Source organism: Oncorhynchus clarkii, chromosome 23 (assembly GCF_045791955.1).
Source record: "Oncorhynchus clarkii lewisi isolate Uvic-CL-2024 chromosome 23, UVic_Ocla_1.0, whole genome shotgun sequence".
NCBI lineage: Eukaryota > Metazoa > Chordata > Actinopteri > Salmoniformes > Salmonidae > Oncorhynchus > Oncorhynchus clarkii.
This window is the reverse complement of record NC_092169.1, coordinates 22,284,399-22,312,246: the sequence shown is the minus strand read 5'-3', so window position 1 is coordinate 22,312,246 and position 27,848 is coordinate 22,284,399. Positions and strand designations below refer to the sequence as shown.

Sequence of the window (27,848 nt, the reverse complement as noted above, 5' to 3'; positions counted from 1 at the left end):
CACCTGGATATGTTTATTTTTGAACCATTCCATTGTAGATTTTGCTTTATGTTTTGGATCATTGTCTTGTTGGAAGACAAATCTCCATCCCAGTCTCAGGTCTTTTGCAGACTGCATCAGGTTTTCTTCCAAAATGGTCCTGTACTTGGCTCCATCCATCTTCCCATCAATTTTAACCATCTTCCCTGTCCCTGCTGAAGAAAAGCAGGCCCAAACCATGATGCTGCCACCACCATGTTTGACAGTGGGGATGGTGTGTTCAGCTGTGTTGCTTTTACGCCAAATATAACGTTTTGCATTGTTGTCAAAAAGTTCAATTTTGGTTTCATCTAACCAGAGCACCTTCTTCCACATGTTTGGTGTGTCTCCCAGGTGGCTTGTGGCAAACTTTAAACGACACTTTTTATGGATATCTTTAAGAAATGGCTTTCTTCTTGCCACTCTTCCATAAAGGCCAGATTTGTGCAATATACGACTGATTGTTGTCTTATGGACAGAGTCTCCCACCTCAGCTGTAGATCTCTGCAGTTCATCCAGAGTGATCATGGGCCTCTTGGCTGCATCTCTGATCAGTCTTCTCCTTGTATGAGCTGAAAGTTTAGAGGGACGGCCAGGTCTTGGTAGATTTGCAGTGGTCTGATACTCCTTCCATTTCAATATTATCGCTTGCACAGTGCTCCTTGGAATGTTTAAAGCTTGGGAAATCTTTTTGTATCCAAATCCGGCTTTAAACTTCTTCACAACAGTATCTCGGACCTGCCTGGTGTGTTCCTTGTTCTTCATGATGCTCTCTGCGCTTTTGACGGACCTCTGAGACTATCACAGTGCAGGTGCATTTATACGGAGACTTGATTACACACAGGTGGATTGTATTTATCATCATTAGTCATTTAGGTCAACATTGGATCATTCAGAGATCCTCACTGAACTTCTGGAGAGAGTTTGCTGCAATGAAAGTAAAGGGGCTGAATAATTTTGCACGCCCAATTTTTCAGTTTTTGATTTGTTAAAAAAGTTTGAAATATCCAATAAATTTCGTTCCACTTCATGATTGTGTCCCACTTGTTGTTGATTCTTCACAAAAAAAATACAGTTTTATATCTTTATGTTTGAAGCCTGAAATGTGGCAAAAGGTTGCAAAGTTCAAGGGGGCCAAATACTTTCGCAAGGCACTGTATATACAGGGGTACCGGTACCGAGTCAATGTGCGGGGGTACAGGTTAGTCGAGAGGGAGGGGGGGGGGGGGGGGTGGTGTCAATGAAAATAGTCTGGGTGGCCATTTTGATTAATTTTGCAGCAGTCTTATGGCTTGAGGGTAGATGCTGTTAAGGAGCCCTTTTGGTTCTAGATTTGGCACTTCGGTACCGATGGCGTGCGGTAGCGGAGACAACAGTCAATGACTTGGGTGACTGAAGTATTTGACAATTTTTTGGGCTTTCCTCTGACACCGCCTACTATATAGGTCCTGGATGGCAGGAAGCTTGGCCCCAGTGATGTATTGGGCCATACGCACTACCCTCTGTAGCGCCTTACGGTCAGATGTCGAGCAGTTGCCATACCAGGCGGTGATGCAACCGGTCAGGATGCTCTCGATTGTGCAGCTGTAGAACTTTTTGAGGATCTGGGGACCCATGCCAAATCTTTTCAGTCTATTTTCATAAGTATTCAGACCCTTTACTCAGTAATTTGTTGAAGCACATTTGGCATCGATTACAGCCTCGATTCATGGGTATGATGCTACAAGCTTGGCACACCTTTGGGTAGTTTCTCCCATACTTCTCTGCAGATCCTCTCAAGCTCTGTCAGGTTGGATGGGGAGCGTCGCTGCACAGCTATTTACAGGTCTCTCCAGAGATGTTCAATCGGGTTCAATGTGTATTACAGGCAGCAGGGCAGGCCAACAACAGGTCAAGGCAGGCAGGGGTCGATAACCAGAGTAGTGGGGTAAAGGTACAGGACGGCAGGCAGGCTCAGGGTCGGGTCAGGCAGAGGTCGGTAATCCAGAGGTGGGGAAAAGGTACAGGATGGTAGGCAGGCTCAGGGTCAGGGGCAGGCAGAGTGGTCAGGCTGGCACCCCTGGTTGACCGGGGTACCAGCAGTGGAAGTCGGCGATGAGGACTGGGTCCAGGATGTCTCTAGCGGGGACCCAGCACCTCTCCTCCAGGCCATAACCCTCCCAGTCAACCAGGTACTGGAAACCCCTACCCCACGGTCACACAATCAGGAGGCATCTCACAGTGTAAGCCTGTTGGCCGTTGATGAGACGGGAGAGAGGAGTGGGCCTAGAAACAGAAGACAAAGGGTTGTGAGACATGGGCTTAACTCGGGACACATGAAAGGTGGGGTGTATGCGAAGGGTACGGGGCAACAGAAGACGAACAGTAGAGGGACTAATCATTTTAGAGATGGGAAATGGCCAATAAACCGGGGGGAGAGTTTGCGGGATTCCACCCGGAGGGGCAGATTCTGGGTGGATAGCCATACCTTCTGCCCGTGATGATACCAGGGAGCCAGGGTCCGATGGCAATCCCGCTTGTCGTTGATACCTGGAGGGGGTCTTGAGGAGGGCCGACCGGGCTCTCCTCCAGGTACGACAACAGCGGCGGACAAACGTCTGGGCAGAAGGTACACCGTACTCTTCCTTCTGCTCAGGGAAGAGCTGGGGCTGATACCCCAGGGAACATTCAAAGGGTGATTGGCCCGTGGCAGAGCAGGGAAGGGTGTTGCGTAAATATTCCACCCACACAAGCTGCTGGCTCCAGGTGGTGGGGTTGGCGGAGACCAGGCAGCACAGAGTTGTCTCAACGTCCTGGTTGGCCCCCATTGGACTGGGGGTGGAACCCAGAGGACAGGCTGGCCGACGACCCAATGAGGGTGCAGAACGCCTTCCAGAACTGGGACGAGAACTGAGGACCCCAGTCGGAGACCATGTCCACGGTCGGTCCATGGATCTGGAAGACGTGCTGCACCATGAGCTGGGCCATCTCATTGGCCAAGGGTAGTTTGGGGAGAGGAAAACCGGTCGACCACAGTCAAGACGGCAGTGTTGCCCTCAGACGGGGGGAGACCCATTACGAAATTCAGGGATATGTGGGACCAGGGACGGTGAGGGACAGGCAGAGGTTGCAAAAGGCCAGCCGGAGCTTGCCGAGGAGTCTTGTTCTAAGCACACACTGCAATCGGTGACAAATGCGGAGACGTCAAGGAACATGGTGGGCCACCAAAAGTGTCGTTTCACAAATGCCAGGGTCCGGCGGGAAACCGGGTGGCAGGCCAGTCTGGAGGAGTGGGCCCGCTCCAGGACCGCGGAGCGGACTGTGTCAGGCATGAACATCCAGTTATCAGGATGTCCCCCGGAGGTTTGGCTGGGAACACTGTGCCTCCCCGACCTGTTTCTCAATACCCCAGTTGAGTGCCCTTGCCAGGCACGAGGTAGGAAGGATGGTCTCGGGCTCCGGGGTAATAGCCGTGGGGCTATAACGGCTGTGATATTTAAATTAAAATGACTTCACAAATATTTTGCAACCTTTATGGCGCCACAATCAACATTTTGGTCCTCAAGTAAAACGGATATATATTTTTTATTTATTACCTTTTTTTTTTGCCAAATTTGGTCTTTAATAAAGAGTAGACAAACAAGTTCCCTACCTTCTTCCACTTGCCTCCTCCATTTTTGCAGTAATGCTGCAATCATATATTTTGGTTAACTGTACATGTGACATTACTCCACCTTTCCTATTCATAATATCATTAACAAAGATATTTTGTGTTTTTTTTATGTTTCCATAAATAATGTATTTTTTTCATCAATTAATATATTTGAATGTAATATTTATTTTCTGAAGGATGAAACTGGAATTGCAACCAGCTTCGTATGACTTGTTTTACAAATGGCGATAATTAAAATATTTTCAGATAACTGAAAGTGAGAGGTTGTAATCTGGATAAAGAGAAAAATACCGTATTTGAACAAGGGGTGAGCCATTCTTACTAATCTACTGGAGAACCAGTTTGGGTTTAAGTATAACTTTGGTATGCTTTTAGTGAGAGGCTTAATGCTTTAATATTTAATCACTTTAGCCTCTCAAACTTATTATCAGTATATAAATAAGCATGTTTAATTTTGTCTTGCTTTCCATTCCAAGTTTTTTTTTTCTTCAAATAATTTAAAATGATAAAAATCTGTCGTAAATAGGTAAACTGGGATATATCTAAGTAATAAATCAGTGTGATTTTTCCATAAGTAGACAAGTATTTACCTTTCCATGGTAGCAAGATCTTAACTATTAACTTCCTATTAAAATGAGTTGTACTACACTGGTTTATAACTGTGTCTGGTGTTAGCTAGTTACAGGCTAGATGGGTCTTCAGCCAGCATGGAACAAAAAGTCTTCAGCCAGCATGTGAACAAAAGTACATAATTAGGGGGACAGAATGTGTTCTTACGACGGAATGTCTTTGTTTATATGAGCTATGTGTATGAATATTTATATAACAAATCCCCCTCTTCACATCTATTAGGGTCGTTCAAAACTCAGACGCAGTTGTCAAGTCAACACATCCATCAGTGCTGCTGTGAACCGCATCACATTTTGTACATAATTAGCTAGGTTTCCATCCAATTGATGACAGATTTTCATGAGAAAATCTGCATAAATAAAATATGTGCATTTTCCCACCCAACAAACTTGTTGTGGATAACAGTCAGTGCATGATGACTTGGTGCACACACAATGCACTTTTTCCTCTTAAGTTTTCATGTACCGAATACATTTTTTGAGTTCAATGTGTTTCCAGTGCATTTTCAACTCAACCTACAGTATTTTCACAAAACCTGTTGTATTAAATAGTCGTTTCCACCATCATTTCTCGCATAATACATTTTACAGACACAAAAAGATCCCACCATGTAGAATTAACAAATTATCTGTCAGCATTTATAAAATTGTACCGAAACAACATGTTTTTTGTACAATTTTATTTACGATTTATATTTTTTTTATACAAAACATCCACATACAAACTACAACATACAGACATACACAAACATTCACAACATCACCCCTGTCTAAATTCACCTGCTCACACCCCCATCTCCATCGCCCGTATCACTCTCTGCCACATTGCCTCAAACTGCACCATGTTGTTTCTCTCCGTCGCGCTTGCACTTTCAACATTTAGATAATAAAACCTTGACCTTTCTATTGTGTTATTGGTGGAGGATTGGTTGATTTCCAGTTTTTAAATATGCTTTTTAAGTAAATTTACATTGTACTACTTCTGACAGCCAACTTTCTAACTTTGCCCATAACTTTTGAACTTTATAGCATTCCTAGAAGTCATGGCTTATTGAGTCAGTGAATTTTTTTTTTAATACGGTATGACTTTACTCACATAAAAACTGTGGATGGAAACGTGGTTAGTGATGCAATTTCAATGTTGATTGAGTAGCTTTGTGTACCATCAAATTAGCTTGAGATGATTTTACTGCAACATTGCTCACTGCAATCCAAGTTACTTGGCATTTCAAAGATCTGTCAGTCAAGGCAAGCTCATGAATCTCCCTGCCCACTCAGCCAGTCTTTTCAAACTTTCTGGTATTTAGCCATGAGAGAAAAATAAACATTTCTTAAATTTTGAGCACTTCTATCCAAAACAAATATGATTTATGATGTTTTAGTCACTCAAAAGGCTATTTTACATGTGCATCTGAATAACTGTTTTGAGACTTTTAAATTCAGTTCCTCCCCTTGTCAGAGACACCACCCAGTTTACTGTAAGTACTCTGGCTGGGACTGAGGAGGAGAGAGGAATGGGGACAGATAGGGGAAGTGGAGAGAAATGGGTTCAGAGAAATTAGCTCATTCCCAGTGGAGGGAGAGAGAGAGAGAGAACAGCACTGTTGTGGTCTGGGAGGTTCTAAATGGCAGAATTGAGTCTCTGCCATTAGCTATGTTAACAGATTTTCATACCAATATTCTAAAATCTGCATAAAATAATATATGCGCATTTTCCCACCAAAGATGTGATGCCATTAAATTTACTTGTTGCGGATAAAAGCCTGTGCGTGATGACGTAGTTCACATTACATTTGCGGTTAAATTCCCCATGTACCAAAAAAAATAAAGTTAAGCGGGTTTCCATCGCATTTTCAAATCTGCTGATGGTTTTGTCACAAAATGTTTTGCATTATATAGTGAATGTTCCCACTCTGGTATTGACACGTGCGGTATAGCCAACAGCTGGCAGATACAATGCGGCTAGCCTCTACAGGCAGTGTTGCCAACTTAGCGACTTAGTCGCTATATTTAGCGAGTATTCAGACCCCTCTAGCGACACATTTTCAAAAAATCGACTAGTGACAAACCTAGCGACCTTTTCTGGTGTTATTTGAGACTTTTGGAGACCCTGACATGAAAGCACATTCGTTCTTACTCTTCTCAACGAGCAGCGGGTGCTGCCGTACGTGGGCCCCACCCCCGTCCCAAAGCACTCACAGGCGGCTCAGTCCTCGCGCCCCTCCGCGTCCAGACTGCAAATGATTTGCACATGCGGGAAGCCCCCGCTGGCTGATCCCGCCCTGGCTTACATTCAGGGCTGGATGTAAAAGTAAAATGTTCTTTGCCTAAAATAAATCACTGCACAGAAATCAATCACTGCATTTGACTCACACAGCCTCAGTCACTTACTCACCTTGTCCACTGTGTGTGTGCCTCTCTGTGACATAAGCTAAACATTTAGCTGGCTAGCTCATCATGTCTCAGTCTAAACTGTACACTCAAAAATACAGAAAGGAGTGGGAATCAAACCCTGAATTCAAAAGCTGGTTGAAGCCGTTTATTGGAGATGATACACGGGCATACTGCCTGTATTGTAAGGCTAATTTCTACACCAAATTTAGTGATGTAAAATGTATGGTTAAAAAAATTGACTCTGCAAAAAAGGCTGAGGCCACCATGGCGTTAGCTATCGCTGAACACTGTTCCATGCTGGCATGTGATCACATTGAAGAAGCATGTAGAGCTGCTTTCTCAGACTCCACTGCTGCTACCCACTTCAAAGTGCACAGAAATGATTAATGGTGTTCTAGCACCATACTTTCTGAAAAAGTTGGTCGCAAATGTGGGTGATCAGCCTCCTCCTCTATGAGTCCACGGATGTAAGTGTTTCTAAGTACCTGGGGGTTGTGATAAGGTACTTTAGTGACACCAAGCAGACAATTGTATCAACATTTCTGGGACTTGTTGAGTTGGAGGAGATGCCAAATATGTAGCCTGTGCTGTTGTGGCTTTCCTCGAGAAGTGTTGTCTTAAAAAATAGAAACTCCTGGGGATAGGGACTGACAATGCCTCTGTTATGACGGGGATTAACAATGGGGTCCATAAAGTGCTGAAGGAGGAGTATGGCCTCAAATATCTGGTTCTTATTCGCTGTGTGTGCCACTCTCTCCAGCTTGCTCATTTGTAGTTATAAACCTATTTAGTTTTTTACTCACTTTTTGTCTCTCCCAAGACATTATTCCTCTCTCCTACAGCGTCCATCACAGTTACATGCACATGGCCAATTATGCAAATTAGGTGATGACGTCATTTAGAGACTTCTAGTGACTTTTAGGACAGCCAATAGCTACTTTCCTTACTGAGGAGTTGGCAACACTGTCTACAGGTAGGCTAGTCTACTTGATGAGATTATTATCGATAAGAGCTAAATACTTTTTTTGTCAAACGGCAACCAAGCATCGATCATCATGTCACCAGAATAAGACCCTTAATATTTATTGAAATCAGCATCAAACTCATCACCCTGTGAAGTTCATCATAACTTATTTCATCTGTAGCCTAATAAACTGCATGCTTTCCCGAATCGTCGTGGGAGGACCTCACACCATATCATCGCGTGACTACAATTTTACTTTGATATAATGGTTAATATATCAATATTTGTTCATAAAAGGAATTCCACTGCCATTTCTCACATATTTAATTTTACAGACACAAAAAGATCCCACTTTGTATAGCATATTTTGTTTTGCTGTTTCCATCAGGCCTGTCCTGTCATTTGTTATCCGACATGTACTTTACTCTCATAAAAAGGTTGAATGGAAACCTGGTTATAGATGGAAAATATTTACCTCCATGAAAACAGCCCCAAGGAGCAGAGAGGGGAGACCCCAGTACGCCTTTATGAGGGTGTCACGCTTTATTGCTTCCATTGGGAGCTTTTTGGCACCTATTCTTCCTGTACAGTAAATGTTTATGGTGATGTATTTCCTACCGAGTATACCATTGCTAAGGAGGGAGACCGTATATTTCACCAAATGGCTGCTATTTACTGTTCTGAGGCCAAGAGATAGGCCTAAGCCAATATGCTTAATTTCTTTGCTGTTTGCTATAGGGCATATTCACAACCAAATAGATACAGGGAGGATATCACAATGTACATTTGTGTATATTTATTGATACTGGGGAAATATGCTTGCTCTTTCTTTTACTTCTGTTGTGCATTCAGTTTTATGAGGATACAAATGCTTTGAACAATATTGTTTTTTCTCTGCCTGTTGCAGAAGCAATTATATGTGAATTCACTGCTAACAAAAGCTGGTTGTTATGTATTGTGTCTTTGTGGAAACCTTAGCAACAATCAAGAGACACTGTATACTGAAGATGGTGATGAATGTTGATTAATACACTTCGATATATTTGATGTTACACTTCTTATCCTCAAACTATCCCTCTGTTTTCTTCTCTTTTGCATCTCGTTCTACCAGGAAGTAGAGGTCAGTTTCTTTTAAATCTATATTCTACTCTTCCCTTTTTCTTTTGTCTGATGTCTTTAAAAAAAGACTTGTAACTCATTTTCTTTGTGTCTCTGTCTCTCTCTTTATTGCAATTTCCTCACTCTCCCGCCCGCCCTAGACACTTCTCTCGCTCTCTCTCTCTCGCTCTCTCCTTCAATTTGTCAATTTTAATGAGGATGGTTACTGTTGTAATGAAAGGAAAAATCACTCCACAACTATCTTTTGCCATTTTTTTCATTAGTCCACTGTTGATACAGTCCCAACATGTTTTGCATGTCATCAACGACATTTTCAAGATTTAGGACTTTCAAAAAGCAAATTGTCATTTGCCGCATCATGATGATGCAAATTACTTCATATGATGCAAAACGCATCATTATGATGATGTGGCAAATGACAATTTGCTTTTGAAAGTCCTGTATCTTGAAAACGTCAATGCTGACATGCAAAACATTTGGGACTATATCAACAGTGGACTAATGAAAAAAATACCAAAAGATAGTTGTGGAGTGATTTTTCCTTTAAGTATAAAAAGTAAGGATTACTATTCAAAGCTTGCTTCCCCCTGAAGCCATATGTTCCACAGCCGTATGGATCCAACTCCATTCCCTATAGTGTGCACTACTTTTGACTTTACACCAGAGCCCCATGGGATAAGTAGTGTGTTATATAGGGAATAGGGTGCCATTTGGGTCACACAGTGTGTGCAAGACTATTCTGGTGAATTACTACAGGCTGCCATGCTGCTCCTTAAATCCCCATGCAGACCCATAGGGCTCTGGTCAAAAATAGTGCACTATATACCGAATAGGGTGCCATTTGGGAAGCAACCATTGACTCACTCATGATGCTTATTTTACTGTGGGTTAACTTGGAACTCTCTCTCTCTACAGGATGACTATGTGCGGACCTTGGATGAGAATCAGGGAGGCTCTAATGAAAGTATGTTTCACCTAAGTTCTTTCAAGTACCCTTTTATCTATTACAGTGCCTTCAGACCCAAAGTTTGTGTTACCGCTTCAATTTAAATGGATTACATTTCGATTGTGTGTTCCTGGCCTACACACAATACCCCATAATGTCAAAGTGGAATTATTTTGGGGGAAATGTTACAAATTAATTAAAAATGAAAAGCTGAAATGTTTTGAGTCAATAAGTATTCAACCCCTTTGTTATGGCACACCTAAATAAGTTCAGGAGTAAACATTTGTTTAACAAGTGACATAATACTGTCATGACGTTGGCCTCTTTGGGTATAGCAACCCCATCCCCCTCTCCCTGCCTCCCCTTTGCCTCCTTCAACTAGGCTGCTGTGGTCAGAGGTCATAAATTCCTGAGAAGACCCTGCCACATGGCCACATAGTAGAGAGAGAGTACATTTTCATAGAGCACAAAGGAAATTCTTCCACCTCACAGGACTTGAGGTACAAACAAATTTCATGTTCCGGAGAAAGAATAAAAGATTGGTGAAGAATACAGCTACGAACTGGTCCGTTTGGTACAACTTGGGGAAGCTCATGGGAGACGGTGTGGCCACATTACCATAACGCTGTTTATATAATAGCCTCAGATATGAGGTTTACATCTAATTGTTGTATAAGATGAATGAGTGAGTATGATACTGTTTGTATAATTGTGTAATATGATTTTGGACTGTTTAATGACGAAAAATACAATTTCCTTTTGATTTAAACTAAATCAGAGGACCGCCCCTGAGCCCAGTTAGGGTCAGACATCCTGGGACAGCCCTCTTCGGCCCTTCCGAATAAAACCCCCACTCTGGTTTTTGATCAGCAGACTGAGCTTACCTCAATTATGAGATGGCTAAAGGTTGCAGACCATGTTTTCCTCCATTAGGAGGACAAAGGTTGTAGATCATTGCTGAATCTTTTAACCATACCACGTGGTTAAACTCTTAGACCATCGATACCGACAGAATAAGAACAAGTCTTTGATATTAATTACTAGTCTGAAGCTAGGAATTCGGTATCATTGAACGCGAAGAACGACAACCGCCGAAACATCCATTCTATAACGAATGTCACTCTGAACAATCCCCTGTAACCACAACCGAGAGAGAGAGGGACAATTCTACAAAATAAATGTACTTTTCACCAGCGATCAAGACGACACACTGAGCGTAAATATATATGTTGATTGCAATTGTTCCCGAATGAGTGAGCGTTCATGTGCAAAGGTTTAGCATTTCAATTGTTATAATTATCACTTTGTAGTGACTTCTTAGTCGACCCCCACGTCCCCTTTTGTCTAACAAGCCGCCATGCCGGTTTAGCCCACTAGGCACATTCTCCTATCATTACTTTTACCTTGTTTGTTTGTTTGTTTATGCATTTCTGTGAATTACTTAGTTAGTAATAAATAAATGATTTAAGACAATTGATGTATGGATGACTCATAGTGAAGACTGGGTTCGTGCAGATAACCAACAATTTACGACGTTTGGAATGAGACTAACGTGAGGTAAAGTACTAATTGATCAGATAAAATATCTGAAAAGTTATTTTAGGAAATTATAACTTTGTAATCTGAATATTTTTCCTTGGTGCCCCGACTTCCTAGTTAATTAATTACGTGATTAATCAGTTGATCGCGTAGTAACTAATTACAGAGAATCTTTGATTAAAAACTATCAGTTTTCAGTTAATGATAGTAAAGACACAACAATACGTTGCATGCGCTCACTCTGTGTGCAATAATAGTGCTTAACATGATTTTTGAATGACTACCTCATCTCTGTAGCCCACACATACAATTATCTGTACACAGATTCAACCACAAAGACCAGGGAGGTTTTCCAATGGCTCACTTATTGGTAGATGGGTAAAAATATAAAAGCAGACATTGAATGTCCCTTTGAGCATCGGGGTTACTAATTCAAATCAAAGTTTATTTGTCACGCGCGCCGAATACAACAGTGAAATGCTTACTTACAGACTCTAAACAATAGTGCGAAAAAGGTGTGTGTGTGTGTGTGTGTGTGTGTGTGTGTGTGTAAAGAAATAAAACAACAGTAAAAATACATTTGAAAATATGAGTAGCAAGGCTATATTCAGACACCGGTTAGTCAGGTTATTGAGGTGGTATGTACATGTAGGTATGGTTAAAGTGACTATGCATACTGTATATGATGAACAGAGAGTAGCAGTAGCGTAAAAAGAGGGGTTGGCGAGTGGTGGGACACAATGCAGATAGCCCGGTCAGCCAATGTGCGGGAGCACTGGTTGGTTGGACCAATTGAGGTAGTATGTACCTGTACATGAATGTAAAGTTAAAGTGACTATGCATATAAGATAAACAGAGAGTAGCAGCAGCGTAAAAGAGGGGTGGGGGGCGCACACAATGCAAATTGTCCGGGTAACTATTTGTTTACCTGTTCAGGAGTCTTATGGCTTGGGTGTAAAAACTGTTGAGAAGCCTTTTTGTCCTATACCTGGCACTCCGGCACCGCTTGCCTTGCGGTTATAGAGTCTATGACTGGGGTGGCTGGGGTCTTTGACAATTTTTAGGGCCTTCCTCTGACACCGCCTGGTCTAGAAGTCCTGGATGGCAGGCAGCTTTGCCCCAGTGATGTACTGGGCCGTACGCACTACCCTCTGAAGTGCCTTGCAGTCGGAGGCCTAGCAATTGCCGTACCAGGCAGTGATGCAACCAGTCAGGATGCTCTCGATGCTGCAGCTGTAGAACCTTTTGAGGATCTCAAGACCCATGCCAAATCTTTTTTGTTTCCTGAGTGGGAATAGGCTTTGTCGTGCCCTCTTCAAGACTGTCTTGGTGTGTTTGGACCATTCTAGTTTGTTGTTGATCTCCTCCCTATAGGTTGTCTCATCGTTGTCGATGATCAGGCCTACCACTGTTGTGTCGTCTGCAAACTTAATGATGGTGTTGGAGTCGTGCCTGACCGTGCAGTCGTGGGTGATCAGGGAGCACAGGAGGGGACTGAGCATGCACCCCTGGAGAGCTCCAGCGTTGAGGATCAGATGTGTTGCTACCAACCCTCACCACCTGGGGGCAGCCTGTCAGGTTGTCCAGGATCCAGTTGCAGAGGGAGGTGTTTATTTCCAGGTTTCTTACCTTAGTGATGAGGTTTGAGGGTACTATGGTGTTGAACGCTGAGCTGTATTCAATGAATAGCATTCTCACGTAGGTGTTCCTTTTCTCCAGGTGCGAAAGGGCAGTGTGGAGTGCAATAGAGATGGCATCATCTGTGGATCTGTTTGGGCGGTATGCAAATTGGAGTGGGTCTAGGGTGGTGTATCAATACACCCAGTCACTATAAAAATGCAGGATTCCTTCCTAACTCAGTTGCCGGAGAAGAAGGAAACCGCTCAGGGATTTCACCGTGAGACCAATGGTGACTTTAAATCAGTTACAGAGTTTGTCTGTGATAGGAGAAAGCTGAAGATGTATCAACAACATTGTAGTTACTCCACAATACTAACCTAAATGACAGTGAAAAAAAGGAAGCCTGTTTGCAATAAGACACTAAAGTAAAACTGCAATAAATGTGGCAAAGAAATTAACTTTATGTCCTGAATACAAAGTGTTATGTTTGGTGCAAATCTAACACAACACATCAATGAGTACTATTTTCAAGCATGCTGGTGGCTGCATCATGTTATGGCTACACTTGTCATTGGCAAGGACCAGGGAATTTATTTAGGATAAAAATAAACAGAATGTCGCTAAACAGAGGCAAAATCGTAAAGAAAAACCTGGTTCAGTCTGCTTTCCAACAGACACTGGGAAAAAAAAAATCACCTTTCAGCAGGACAATAACTTAACACCTATGGCTAAATTTACACTGGAGTTGCCAAGACAACATTGCATGTTCAGCAGTGGTATAGTTACAGTTCTGGACTTAAATCAGCTTGAAAATCTATGGCCAGACTTGAAAATGGTTGTCTAGCAATGATCAACAACCAACTTGACAGAGCTTGAAGAATTTTTTAAAGAATAATGTGCAAATTATTGTACAATCCAGGTGTGCAGAGCTCTCAGAGACTTACCTAGAAAGACTCACAGCTGTAATCGCTGTGAATACTTATGTAAATGAGATATTTCTGTATTTCATTTTCAATCAATTTGAAAACATTACAAAAAACATGTTTTCACTTTGTCATTAAGGGGTATTCTGTGTAGATTGGTGAAAAAAAGAAGATTGAATCAGTTTTGAAATCAGGCTGTAACACAACATAATGTGAAATAAGTCAAGTGGTATGAATACTTTCTGAAGGCACTATATGTTTGTGTGCTGTCCATGTAATTTACTATGAACTTTATTTAGAATGATGCATCGCCCAATCAGGGTTTTTTTTCTGAATCAAAAAGGGTCTTTTGTGGTGGGCATGGCAGGGGGTTGTCAGCGCAGTTACATTATTGAGAAAATGTTTGAATCCCCCATCTGGGCAGTGTAGAGACATTTTTTGCATGTACAAGCCAGTTTCCTGTAATTCTATACATTTTGCCATGCAGCTGCGAAAGAACTTTGCCGTTTTAAAGCAAATTTCCTATGATTCTACATATTCTGCATATTCTGCCATTTAGCAGTTGTAAAGCTATTTTCCTGAAATCCGATGCATTGTACCATGGCTAATGCTGTGTTCTATTGATCAAACATAATAACATAATTTATACTGGTAAATGCATTTATTTATTTATTTTCCCTGACTGTCTTTTTATTTTGGTGGTTGTTATAGGTCCATAATCTTTTCTACATACTTTATATCTGTTTTTAGTTGTTGAAGTTAACACTGAAAGTGTTTTTCCATCCCAAAAAATAATTTCAATCCCCCCCAATAAATATATATAATACATTCGGAAAGTATTCAGACCACTTGACTTTTTCCACATTTTGTTACGTTACAGCCTTATTCTAAAATTGATTACATTCTTTTTTCCCTCATCAATCTACACACAATACCCCATAATGAAAAGTAAAAAAATAATTTTTAGAAAACTTATTGTACATTTACATAAGCACTCAGACCCTTTACTCAGTACACTGTCACCTTTGACAGTGATTACAGCCTGAAATCTTCTTGGGTATGACGCTACAAGCTTGGCACAACTGTATTTGGGGAGTTTCTCCCACTCTTCTCTGCAGATCCTGTCAAGCTGTTTCAGGTTGGATGGGGTGTGTTGCTGTACAGCTATTTTCAGGTCTCTCCAGAGATGATCAATCTGGTTCAAGTCTGGGCTCTCGCTGGGCCACTCAAGGACATTCAGAGACTTGTCCCGAAGCCACTCCTGCATTGTCTTGGCTGTGTGCTTAGGGTCGTTGTCCTGTTAGAAGTTGAAGCTTTACCCCAGTCTGAGGTCCTGAGGGCTCTGTAGCAGGTTTCATCAAGGATCTCTCTGTACTTTGGTCCATTCATCTTTCCCTCGATCCTGACTAGTCTCACAGACCCTGCCACTGAAAAACATCCCCACAGCATGATGCTGCCACCACCATGCTTCACTGTAGGGATGGTGCCAGGTTTCCTTCAGACGAGACGCTTGGCATTCAGGCCAAAGAGTTCAATATTGGTTTCATCAGACCAGAGAATCTTGTTTCTCATGGTCTTGAGAGTCATTTAGGTGCCTTTTGGCAAAGTCCAAGCAGGCGGTCATATGCCTTTTACTGCCTTTTTACTGTCAGTGACCATCGGGTTCTTGGTAGAGGTCGACCGACTATGATTTTTCAACGCCGATACCGATACTGATTATTAGAGGACCAAAAAAGCAGATACCGATTTTTTTTAAAGTTTATTTGTAATAATGACAATTACAACAATACTGAATGAACACTTATTTTAACTTAATATAATACATCAATAAAATCAACTTAGCCTCAAATAAATAATGAAACATGTTCAATTTGGTTTAAATAATTCAAAAACTGTAACGAACCTCTTCCTCCTCTTCTGAGGAGGAGAAGCGAGAAGGATCGGAGGACCAAAACGCAGCGTGGTAAGTGTCCATAATGTTTCTTTTAAAACATAAACTGAACACTACGAAATACAAAACAATAAACGTTAAATGAACAAAACAGTCCCGTGTGGCGACAAACACTGACACGGAAGACAGACAAACACTCACAACCCAAAAGTGAAACCCAGGCTACCTAAGTATGATTCTCAATCAGGGACAACAATTGACAGCTGCCTCTGATTGAGAACCATGCTAGGCCGAACTCAAAAACCAACATAGAAAAACAAACATAGACTGCCCACCCAACTCACGCCCTGACCATACTAAAACAAAGATAAAATAACAGAACTATGGTCAGAACGTGACAAAAACAAAGTGTTGGAGAAGTAAAAGTGCAATATGTGCCATGTAAAAAAGCTGACGTTTGAGTTCCTTGCTCAGAACATGAGAACATATGAAACTTCAATATTCCAAGGTAAGAGGTTTTAGGTTGTAGTTAATATAGTATTTATAGGACTATTTATCTCTATACCATTTGTATTTCATATACCTTTGACTATTGGATGTTCTTATAGGCACAATAGTATTGCCAGTGTAACAGTATAGCTTCCGTCCCTCTCCTCGCCCCTACCTGGGCTTGAACCAGGAACCCATCGACAACAGCCACAGTTGAAGCAGCGTTACGCATCGCTCCACAAAAGCCGCGGCCCTTGCAGAGCAAGGGGAATAACTTCTCCAAGTCTCAGAGTGAGTGACGTTTGAAATGCTATTAGCGCACACCCAGCTAACTAGCTAGCCATTTCACATCGGTTACACCAGCCTTTAGGCTGATAGGCTTGAAGTCATAAACAACGCTGTGCTTGCGAAAGTGCTGTTTGAATTAATGCTTACGAGCCTGCTGCTGCCTACCATCGCTCAGTCAGACTGCTCTATCAAATCATAGACTTAATGATAACATAATAACACACAGAAATACGAGCCGTTGGTCATTAATATGGTCGAATCCGGAAACTAGCATTTCAAAAACAAAACGTTTATTATTTCAGTGAAATACGGAACCGTTTGGTATTTTATCTAATGGGTGGCATCCCTAAGTCTAAATATTATTGTTACATTGCACAACCTTCCATGTTATGTCATAATTACATACAATTTGGGCAAAGTAGTTCGCAATGAGCCAGGCTGCCCTAACTGTTGCATATACCCTGACTCTGCGTGCAATGAACGCAAGAGAAATGGCACAATTTCACCTGGTTAATATTGCCTGCTAACCTGTATTTCTTTTAGCTAAATATGCATGTTTAAAAATATATACTTCTGTGTATTGATTTTAAGAAAGGCATTGGTGTTTATGGTTAGGTACAGTCGTCCAACGATTTAGCTTTTTTCGCAAATGCGGTTTTGTTAAATCATCCCCCAGCGTTGCATCGATTATATGCAATGCAGGACACGCTAGATAAACTAGTATTATCATCAACCATGTGTAACTAGTGATTATGATTGATTGATCGTTTTTTATAAGATAAGTTTAATGCTAGCTAGCAACTTACCTTGGCTTCTACTGCATTCGCGTAACAGGCAGGCTCCTTGTGGAGTGCAATGAGAGGCAGGTGGTTAGAGCGTTGGACTAGTTAACTGTACGTTTGCAAGATTGGATCCCCCGAGCTGACAAGGTGGAAATCTGTCGTTCTGCCCCTGAACCCACCGTTCCTAGGCTGTCATTGAAAATAAGAATGTGTTCTTAACTGACTTGCCTAGTTAAATAAATCGGCAAAATCGGCTCCCAAAAATACAGATTTTCGATTGGAATGAAAACTTTAAATCGGCCCTAATTAAATCTGCCATTCCGATTAATCGGTCAACCTCTAGTTCTTGGTCACCTCCCTGACCAAGGCCCTTCTCCCCCGATTGCTCAGTTTGGCCGGGTGGCCAGTTCTAGGAAGAGTCTCGGTGGTTCAAACTTCTTCCATTTAAGAATGATGGAGGCCACTGTGTTCTTGGACTTTCAATGCTGCAGACATGTTTTGGTACCTCGACACAATCCTGTCTCAGAGCTCTACGGACAATTCCTTCGACCTCATGGCTTGGTTTTTCTCTGACATGCAATGTCAACTGCTGGAGCTTATATAGATAGACAGGTGTGGGCCTTTATAAATCATGTCCAATTAATAGAATTTACCACAGGTGGACTCCAATCAAGTTGTAGAAACATCTCAAGGATGATCAATGGAAACAGGATTTACCTGAGCTCAATGTCCAGTCTCACAGCAAAGGGTCTGAATACTTATGTAAATAAGGTATTTCTGTTTTTAATTTTTTATACATTTGCAAATATTTCTACAAACCAGTTTTTGCTTTGTCGTAATGGGGTATTGTGTGTGTAGATCGATGAGTAAAACATTGATTTAATCAATTTTAGAATAAGGCTTTAACGTAAGAAAATGTGGAAGAAGAGAAGGGGTCTGAATACTTTCTAAATTCACTGTATTTACACCGTTTGGACTTATGCAACCCCAAACAATGCTTAAGTGGCCTGACAAAGGATTTAAATGGCAGAAAAAAATCCTGTCAACCACTCTTGAGAGCTGACTAAATCAGTGTAGGCTAGCTAGCTAACCATCTGAGAGACCGGTCAGCAACATCACAATGACCAGTGCTGGGCAAGAAACTGGGGGTTGAAGATCACTGTGTTTATCAGACACGACACGGTACATAGGAATGAGAATCGATGCACCACGACGCGCTCAAGCCCAGGTTGAATAAAAGGGAGCAAAAAGGTGCTCAATTGAGGAACGAAACGCTGCTCTGGTGTATTAGACACAGCAGGGTGAATGTTTGTTTACAATCCCATTTGTATTCTCGGGTCAGATGTTGTCCACACGTGTAGTGGCCCCTCAGTGAAAAGTTCAAGTGATGTTAGAGATGTAAACTCACTGTAGCAGTAGCCGTCTGACTGTCTCTCTCTGTGGAGGTTCTGAGCTCTGCTGTCGACCACCTACCAATCAACATTGAGCACCCTGTGTTTTCTCTACTCCTCTGTCTTTAATTCAGCCACAGGCAGATAAAGTCATGACATCCAGGTTGCATCTCAAAGGACACCCTATTCCCTATATGGTGCACTACTATGAGCCCTAGTCAAACATACTACGCTATATAGGGAATAGGGTGCCATTTGGAACATAGACTGAAATCATGTCCATGACCATTGTCTTGATTTGCAGCTCAAATAAAGTAGTGGGAATAAAATGGCTGAGTCCATTAGTACTGCTATATCTCTCCGAGTTTAATTAGTGGGTAATTATGACTTCCTGTAGAGGGCTGGAGAGAGAGGGAGAGGAGGGAGAGTGGAGGAGGTAGAGAGGGAGAGAGAGATTGTCTTGCTGGAGTCCATTTTGTGTCCGTAGTATTTTATTATAATCAATAATTGAAATATCAAACGATGCTGTAGAAATTGTTGGAGCTCTCATCTTAATAATCTATTGATAGGCTTTCCTCTAAGGCTGGCTTAATGAGGCAATGGAGAGAAGGATAGAGGGGGAGGGAGAGAGAGAGAGGGAGGTAGAGAGAGAGAGGGGAAGAGAGATTGAGATACAGAAAGAGTTAGAGAAATGGAGAGGGGGAGAGATTTTGTCCCTCAGACATCTCTAGAGTCAGTGTGATGTCTCACTGTAAAGCCAGGCTGATCAAACACCATTTCAGGCCTCATTAGTCTAAACCCAGAGAGGATAGACAACCAATCCCACTCAATACTGTCACACACAATGGCTGTGTTTACACAGATTTTTCTTCCGTAGACCTATCCTATATTTTTTACTGACTGTCCACACAGAGTTTTACATTTGACCTATTACAGATTTGCTCACTCAAAAGATGTAGCATTTGAAATAGCATACAGATGCTATGCTCATTTCTTGTCACTGTGTCTGTGCAAAAAATATATATGCTTCATAGCAAAAATATCTGATCTGAGAATCCAGACAGAAGTTACATGTGGAGGATCAGGTTTGTATCCGGATTTAAATCCATATATAGAGGTGCTATAAATTGTAAGTAAAAAGATCAGATTCCGTGTGTTTTGCTGTTTACACATTAGGGAAAAGATCCGATAGGTATCAGATATGCAAGTAATTGGCAAAACAATTGGGCTGACTGTGTAAACAAAGCCATATGAATGTAGCATAAATCGCAAGTCAAAAGATCATGGAATAATTGTTATTTAGTAGACTCAATAGACACAACTATTGTAGAGAATGCAACACTGTCACAAAAGCAGGAAGGCACTGCCAGGTCACAAATAACATAGTCTACATATAGGCTACAGTTATACACATAAATAATATCACCCCAATACATCCCTCCATGCAACAAATACAATACCTATGGCTTTTTCATCAGTGTTTTCGTGATCATGTGTAGGGCTTTGAAAGCTGGAGGATTCGTCCAGTCCTCTAGGTTCCTGATAGCAATTTGCTCAGCAACTGGTTTGACCCAGAGAGGACAGGTGAGCGGACGTTCACTCTCTGACTAATCAATGACCTTGAATCAATTTCCTCAAATCAGTGACGGTGAAACAATTATGTACTCTAAGGAGGTAGGGAAACTAGCTGACTCTGCAGCCCCCAGGTCTATAGTTTAATACCCCTGCTAAAGGGACTCTAGGGTATTGATATGTTATCAGTTTAATACCCCTGCTATAGGGACTGTAGGGTATCGATATGTTATCAGTTTAATACCCCTGCTATAGGGACTGTAGGGTATCGATATGTTAGCAGTTTAATACCCCTGCTATAGGGACTGTAGGGTATCGATATGTTATCAGTTTAATACCCCTGCTATAGGGACTGTAGGGTATCGATATGTTAGCAGTTTAATACCCCTGCTATAGGGACTCTAGGGTATCGATATGTTAGCAGTTTAATACCCCTGCTATAAGGACTGTGTGTGTGTGTGTGTGTGTGTGTGTGTGTGTGTGTTCTGTGTATGTGCATTTATACACACACGTGAGTGAGCACACACTGTGTGTGTCCATAAACTAAAGATGTCTGAGTAATAGCTCCTTTTATCTATTTCCAGGAAAAAGCTATATGCAGTAGCTGATGACATTAGTAGCAGAGAGTTTGTAAACAGAGGATGAGAGATGATGATGAGGCAGTGGACTGAGCTGAGCTCCCCATTCTCCAGCCCCAATATGCAGGGATTAGCCTGATGATAATCTGTATGAGGATGGATATCCACATACAGGGCCTAATTTGGAGAGTTTATAGCAGCACACTCTTATGGCATAACAAGGATAGAGATGGAGAGCGATGATGGGAAGAGGAGTGAGAGATGATGTGAGGACAATACAGAGGGAGAAGGGTGTAGAGTGTGAAACTCGGGATGTAAAAGAGACTGTTGAGAGAGACCATGATAAAGAGAGAGTAGATGTGGAGACAGAGACAAAGGGAGATGGTTGTTTAAAGAGAGGGAGCGTGGGAGGAAGAGGAAGGGGGGCAGGGGGTACTGAGAGGGAGAGAGTGAAAGAGAGAGAGAGTTATCAGTAATATAGCAGATTGAGCTGCAAATCACAGTCAGTCCAAAAACTAGACCCCCATCAGACCGCAGTGCACAGAGCCTGTTGCTATGGAGACGTCATCGTTGTGGTGCAGGCACTACTTTAATCCATGGAAGCCTGTTAAATTATCACTGGGCTAAGGCAACCACCTTATGCTATTGTACAACACACAACGCAACTCCAAGCCTGCCAGCGCTGGTATTGTGGCGGCTGCTATACCAACAAGATTTATTTACAAATGTTTTCTATAAACATTACGAGGATTGTCTTTTCTATTTGCATGTATTTTCTTATTTCTTTAGCTAAGGTTAAGTCCTCGGGAGGGAGGGAGGGAGGGAGGGAGAGAGAGAGAGAGAGAGAGAGAGAGAGAGAGAGAGAGAGAGAGAGAGAGAGAGAGAGAGAGAGAGAGAGAGAGAGAGAATCAATGCCAGCAGCAGAGGAGAATGACCAGTTGATGATAGACTGAAAGGGTGATGATCTTGGTCATTTTGTAAATATTTATTATTTTCTGGAACTACTACATTTACCCAACTCTTGGATTATTAGAGAAACACATTGTTTTTGCACCCACCATGCGTCATTTCCGCAATGGTCATGTGAGGTGAAATGTGCATATTTTGGGATGTGAGCACTCAGTTGGTTTGTTTGATCTGACGAAGAGCCGTTTTGTCAATAAAGCGGTGAATTGGGAGCTTCAACAGTGTGCGGGCATTCTTGTTCTTCACAGGCTGGATCTTCACCATGACTCTTCTGTGGCTCTGACGTCTGCACATGCATGCAAGTGTGAGGCACAACAGGCCCGTGGCGGACGAATAGGGGGTGTATTGTTTTGGATTTGCTTTTCCAATCTGATCTGTGGGTTTGCTCTGATAATCTGCTATGATAATCTCCTATGATAATCTGCTGCAGAACTTTTTTTTACTGATTTAGTCTTCTTCATCCTACAATGCCATAACATGAGATGATACCGGTCACCACAGGCATAGAAGATGACTATGTGTACAGTATGCCTCTGTGCATCACAATATCTGCTCTAATTGTGCCATAAGAGTTGATTTAGAAGAGAAGAGAGAACAGCAATTCTGTTATGAGAATGCTTGAGATGTGAGAATGAATAGAAATGTCAAGGGATTTAAGTCTTGCTAATTGATAAAGCTCATAATGGTAATGTGTTGTAAGGACCCAGTTGCCTGCAGTAGCCTAAGGTATTGATGGATATGTAACCAAATATAGTGTTGCTGTATGGAGGTGGGAGAGGGAGAGAATGTCTCATCCGGTTCAGGATTTGGTGGGCTTGGTAGTTGCATACAGTGGTAACATGTAAGTGTGTGCGTCTGTGTGCGCGTCTTCCGGTTCAGCATCGGTGGGCCTGTTAGGAAGACGTATGAGTGTGTGTGTGGTGCCGACACACAGCCACTGGCGTACCGGACCCTCCCTCAAGAGGGGGTTGACCTTTACTTGTACATAATAGCAAGTACACATTCTTGTTCCCCGGCCCCAGTATGCCCACATGTGTTCAGAGAAAACAGTGCTCTGCTCACTGGTGCTTCTGATGACTGCTCTGCTGTCTCTCTGATCAATATGATGCACACTCGGGTGAGTTTGGTTACATACACTGCATTTGAGACGTCTATTGCAGTCTCTTGTGCCCACTTGACAAGCAACCAAAACAAATTCCCTTTTCCTTTAGGAAACCAATCTTCTCCCTGTGGCTCCTTTTCCTAAGTTGTGGACACAGCTCCAATTTGTGACAGCCGTTACACAACAGACGTGTGATTTGTTGGGTTGGGTTGCTCTGGTGATGACATGCTGGTAGCAAATCTGCCCCCTGTGTATTTGTGAATAGACGTGTGAATGAGCCTCGACGTTTGGGCTTTGAGGCTTGCTTCTGGATTGTATAGGATCTATTCTCACCTGTTTTTCCATGAACAGGATGAGATCAAGTAGTCTTGCACGCCTGCTCCTGTAACTCACAAGCAGCTGACCTCCACCTCTCCCTGACTTTGTAGGGTAATTACAGGATGATGTTCTTTAAGCTGGAGGCCAGATCCATCTCGCCCATGTCTTCCATATCTACCATTCCATTACAACAACCTCTGAGCATTTCGCTACACCGGCCATAACATCTGCTAAATATGTGTATGTGACCAATACAATTTGATTTGAGGTATAATGCATAGGCCTGTCTTCGGATTTGATGCTAGGCCAGCTAAAAGCCTTCTCCATGCATTGGCAATCTTGTATTAATTACCGTAGTTCTCCTTTAATCAGCACTTGGCTTTCTGATAGCCTTATCTGGAGCCATATGTTGGCAGCTCCTAACCAGCTCTCGAGGCTGCCCTCTGGTTTACTGTTCGAGGAAGTGCCGTTTGTGTTGACTAGTTTGGCCTATATACCATGTTCTAATGACTGAATGAAGGACCTGTACTGTAAAATGTCACCATCAAAAATAGTAATTTCTCTGGATGGCAGAAAGGAAGGATGTTGCTGTTTGACTAGCATAGCAGTAACCTCATTCTGTCTTTGGAGAATGGTGATGAGAGGGTTTTCTATGTTTTTCTGTGAAGTGTCCTGAGCACCGTCCTGTGAATTGGAAAGTCTTGCCTGTTCTCCCCGTGGCCCTCTGTGAGTTGGTCAGCACAGAGGGGCCTTGTCCTGTATAGGCCTGCAGACTTGGGTTAGAGTCTTGTGCAGCAGTGTGCTCTCCGTGAGCTGCTGTCTGAATCACACTGTGTCCTGACTGTTCTGATTGAGCTGAAACACTGTGAGCCTGGGCTGTTTGAAGGTCAATGTGCTCAATGAATTGGGGTCCTTCTTTGGGACGCATACTTGGTGCATGCCTGGCAGAAGTGTCCCTCTGCCCTGTGTGAAATTCAAGGTCAGAGATCTTGTATCTCTCTGCCGTTTCCTCAAAGTAGTCATTCATGCCATCTATTATTGAGTTGGCCTTTCTCTCCCTACAGATGTCTAGACTATGAGCTTTGCTGAGGCAGCTGCTATTTCAGTTTGCAGCTCAAGAGTCTCCTTTATTTTCCTCAGTTCCATCTTTTGTTGGTTTAATTCCTCCTCCCTATCCCCTAAAAGGTGTTTGAACTTGAGAGCAGCAGCCTTTGTTATTAATGCCTCTGGTCGGATGCAGGCTGAGGATGTGGAGGATTCACCTGAGCGTGAACTCCTGTTAGACCTGCGGCTGAAGGTTTGGCTGGAGGTTTGGGACACACTGTCAGTAGGTTTAACATCTTTCTCATCAGTGCATTCATCAGGTTTCTCTGGTGCTGGGGCTGCACCTGCAATCCATTTCAAATCAAATCTAATTGTATTGGCCACATACACATATTTAGCAGATGTTATTTTGGGTGTAGCGAAATGCTTATATGTTGGACACAGAACTAGAAATGTGTGAATATGCTGCCATTTGGGTTCATACCAATTCAGCATAACATTTTTTCTTTCATCCTCAGGTATCATGTGATGATAAGGATGAATAAAATCTTTGAATCCATTCAACATTTCATTGAACTGAATCATGTTTTTTTATTTTTACAATTCAGTCATCAGATCAGTAACAATGTCCATTTTTCTAGTCAGCATTGCCAGTTTACCCCTTCTGGATTTGCACATTTGGGAAACGTTTTCCTACAAGGCCTTTTCTGATAAAGGCTCCTCCACTAGCGCCGTATCGCCCCCATACACAATTCTATCTGCAGTGGTAGAATTCAGCCATATTCCATCAATAGCCTATCACAGTAATATCTATATCAACAGATCTGTATTCCCAGTCATGTGAAATCCACAGATTAGGGCCTTATGAATTTATTTCAGTTGCCTGATTTCCTGATATGAACTGTAACTCAGTAAAATCTTAGAAATTGTTGCATGTTATGTTTAGATTTTTGTATTTCCCCTATAATGTTATCATCCTACCTCCTCTTTCTCTCTCTAGTGTGGCTTCATTCCTTCCTCACTTTCAGCAGTCAAATGAAATACGTTTCCTTGTCCTTATTTTCATCATTCTAATGACATCCTTTAATAATATTGGACTAGAATTAGATGCAGAAGGCTTTCACTTCTCTTCAAGAAGAATGGTTATTGGTCTGGATAAATAACTGCTATAGCCTACCGCCATCACGCGTTCGCTCTCCTTTCAAACTACCTGTGAGTTCTATTGGCTGCTGTATTTAACATTCAGCAAACAAGAGCTAGCGTCCCTCTTCGAATAGTCTGTTGGTAGAAGAAACGCTAAACAAAAATAAAGTCCAGCAAGCTATTCTAGTCTAGCTTTTCCTGTATTGGACTTGCTGTGTTCTGTTCATCACTGATTGTCTAGTATAGCATCCATGATTTGTATCATCAATTGGACAGTTTATATGTGTTTTTATATGTGTTTTTATATCTGAAATGACTAAGTGATTTGGTGGTCCTATTTACGTTGTTTTTATATCTGAAATGACTAAGTGATTTGGTGGTCCTATTTACGTTGTTTTATGAGATGCTACTCATTGAGATAAACATCAGCTTCAACTGAGAACAAGTGTTTATTTTTTTTATTTTTTATACATAACATTTGGCAAACGTGATGTCTGAAAGTATTTCTACAATATCCCTACCTCCACCGGAGCAGTCCTTTCCTCACGTGGGTGAACCAACAATCCCATGGGACAGATGGAAGTTGTCGTTTGATACGTACATGCTACCTACCGGACTGGATGTGGTTAGCCCTGAGAGGAAAGGGGACATTCTTCTCCGCTGTCTCGGCGCCGAGGGCCTGCACATCTTCCAAATGCTCAGGGAAGCACACACATATGGTGCAGCTGTTGAACTTTTGGATGGACATTTAGCAAAGAAACAGAGTGTTCTTCATTTTCGGTAGTGCGCACAGCGTTTGGGTGAGACGGTGACCTTAAAGGGCAAGCACAGTCATGTCAGTTTGTTTATCTTAAAGATGAAATGATCAGGGACCAGTTAATTGAAAGAACCTCCAGCTCACTCGTGCAGGAGAGGCTTCTCCTTGAAGATGATGATCTGACTTTAGTAAAAGCTGTAGCCATAGCTTCCCAAGTGGAATCAGCAGCTCACTGTGCAACTAAGATCTCTGAGGCACAGGCACATGCTTCCATGGTCAAGCTGTGCAGCAGTCTCAGTGCTCAGACTGTGGATGTCACTCAGACATGAGTGCCTCAGTGCAGTTGATGAGAACCCAAGGGCGTCAACAGTGTGCCAACTGTGGTTCCAATAGACACAATTCACGTGCCCCTGACTGCCCTGCTCGTGGACAGACTTGTAGACAATGTCAAAAACCAAACCATTTTGCAAAGTGGTGTAGGTCAGCTCCAACGCTCACGCCCCATGGACACACCACCTGCTGTCAGTCACACTGTTGGCTCAAACCCAGCTGGGTTTTCCACCTGTGCTGTATACCTGGGTGACTCCTGCATTCCTCTCGTGCTAGACACAGGAGCAAAGGTGTCGCTCTTCAACATGGCTACCTACGAGCGGTTCTTGTCCCACCTACCACTCCAGCCACCCAGCCTTAGCCTGTACGGATATGGGTGCTCTGTGATTGATGTTATCGGCTTTATATACTCACCTGTGCAGTATGGCAACAAGGCCTTCACAGTTCCCCTTCCACATCACATGGCACTAACATCTTACATTTAGACCTGTTCACCAGCCTGGTGTTCTCTCTGTTGGCAAGAGCAATGACCCACCCTCTTCAATGGTGTAGGTGCCTGACAGCGTTCACACATAAGCCCTTTCTCGACCCTACGGTGACTCCAGTCATTCAACCTCTACGCCATATTCCACTGGCTGTATATATGAGGAGGTCACTAAGGATCTACAGAAGCAGCTGGAGGGTGGATTCATCGAGCCGGTGGATGCCTCCCCATGGGTGTCCAACTTGGTCATTGCTAAAAAGAAGTCTGGAGAGCTGCGGGTCTGCTTGGATCTGGCCAACAAGGCCATCATTCCTGATTGGTACCCACTGCTGACTATGGAGGAACTGACCACTCACTTCTACGGGTTGACGGTCTTCACAAAGCTGGACCTTCGCAAGGGCTACCTCCAAGTTCACCTACACCCAGAGTAGGCACCTGACAGCCTTCGTCACTCATAACGGGGTGTTCCCCGACACCCAGAGAGTAGGAACCTGATAGCCTTCCTCACTCATAATGGGCTGTTCCCCGACACCCAGAGAGTAGGCACCTGACAGCCTTCGTCACTAATAACAGGGTGTTCCCCGACACCCAGAGAGTAGGAACCTGACAGCCTTCGTCACTCATAATGGGCTGTTCCCCGATACTCAGAGGATAGGAACATGACAGCCTTCGTCAATCATATCGGGGTGTTCCGCTACACAAGGATAACTTTTGGTTTCAGTTTGTCCCCCAGCTGTTTCCAGAAGATAATGACCACCATCCTTGCCGGGGTCTCTGGAGTGGCTGTCTACTTGGACAACATCGCCGTCCATGGTAAACATCTGCAAGCAGCCTTTGCAGCACTCAGTCAACATAACCTCACACTCAACACTGAGAAATGCCTGTTCTGAGTGCCAGAGATCGACTTCG

General features: G+C 42.7%; 1 protein-coding gene across 1 annotated transcript in view; it reads left to right on the top strand.

Annotated features, from left to right (window-relative positions):
- The window catches only part of LOC139381419 (SPARC (osteonectin), cwcv and kazal like domains proteoglycan 2), a 73,687-nt gene that overhangs the window by 24,434 nt on the left and 21,405 nt on the right, over window positions 1-27,848 (top strand). Inside the window, exon 2 of the mRNA XM_071124927.1 lies at window positions 9,692-9,740. Within this exon, the coding sequence (XP_070981028.1) occupies window positions 9,692-9,740 (49 nt within the window). The remainder of the gene's footprint in view (window positions 1-9,691; window positions 9,741-27,848) is intronic.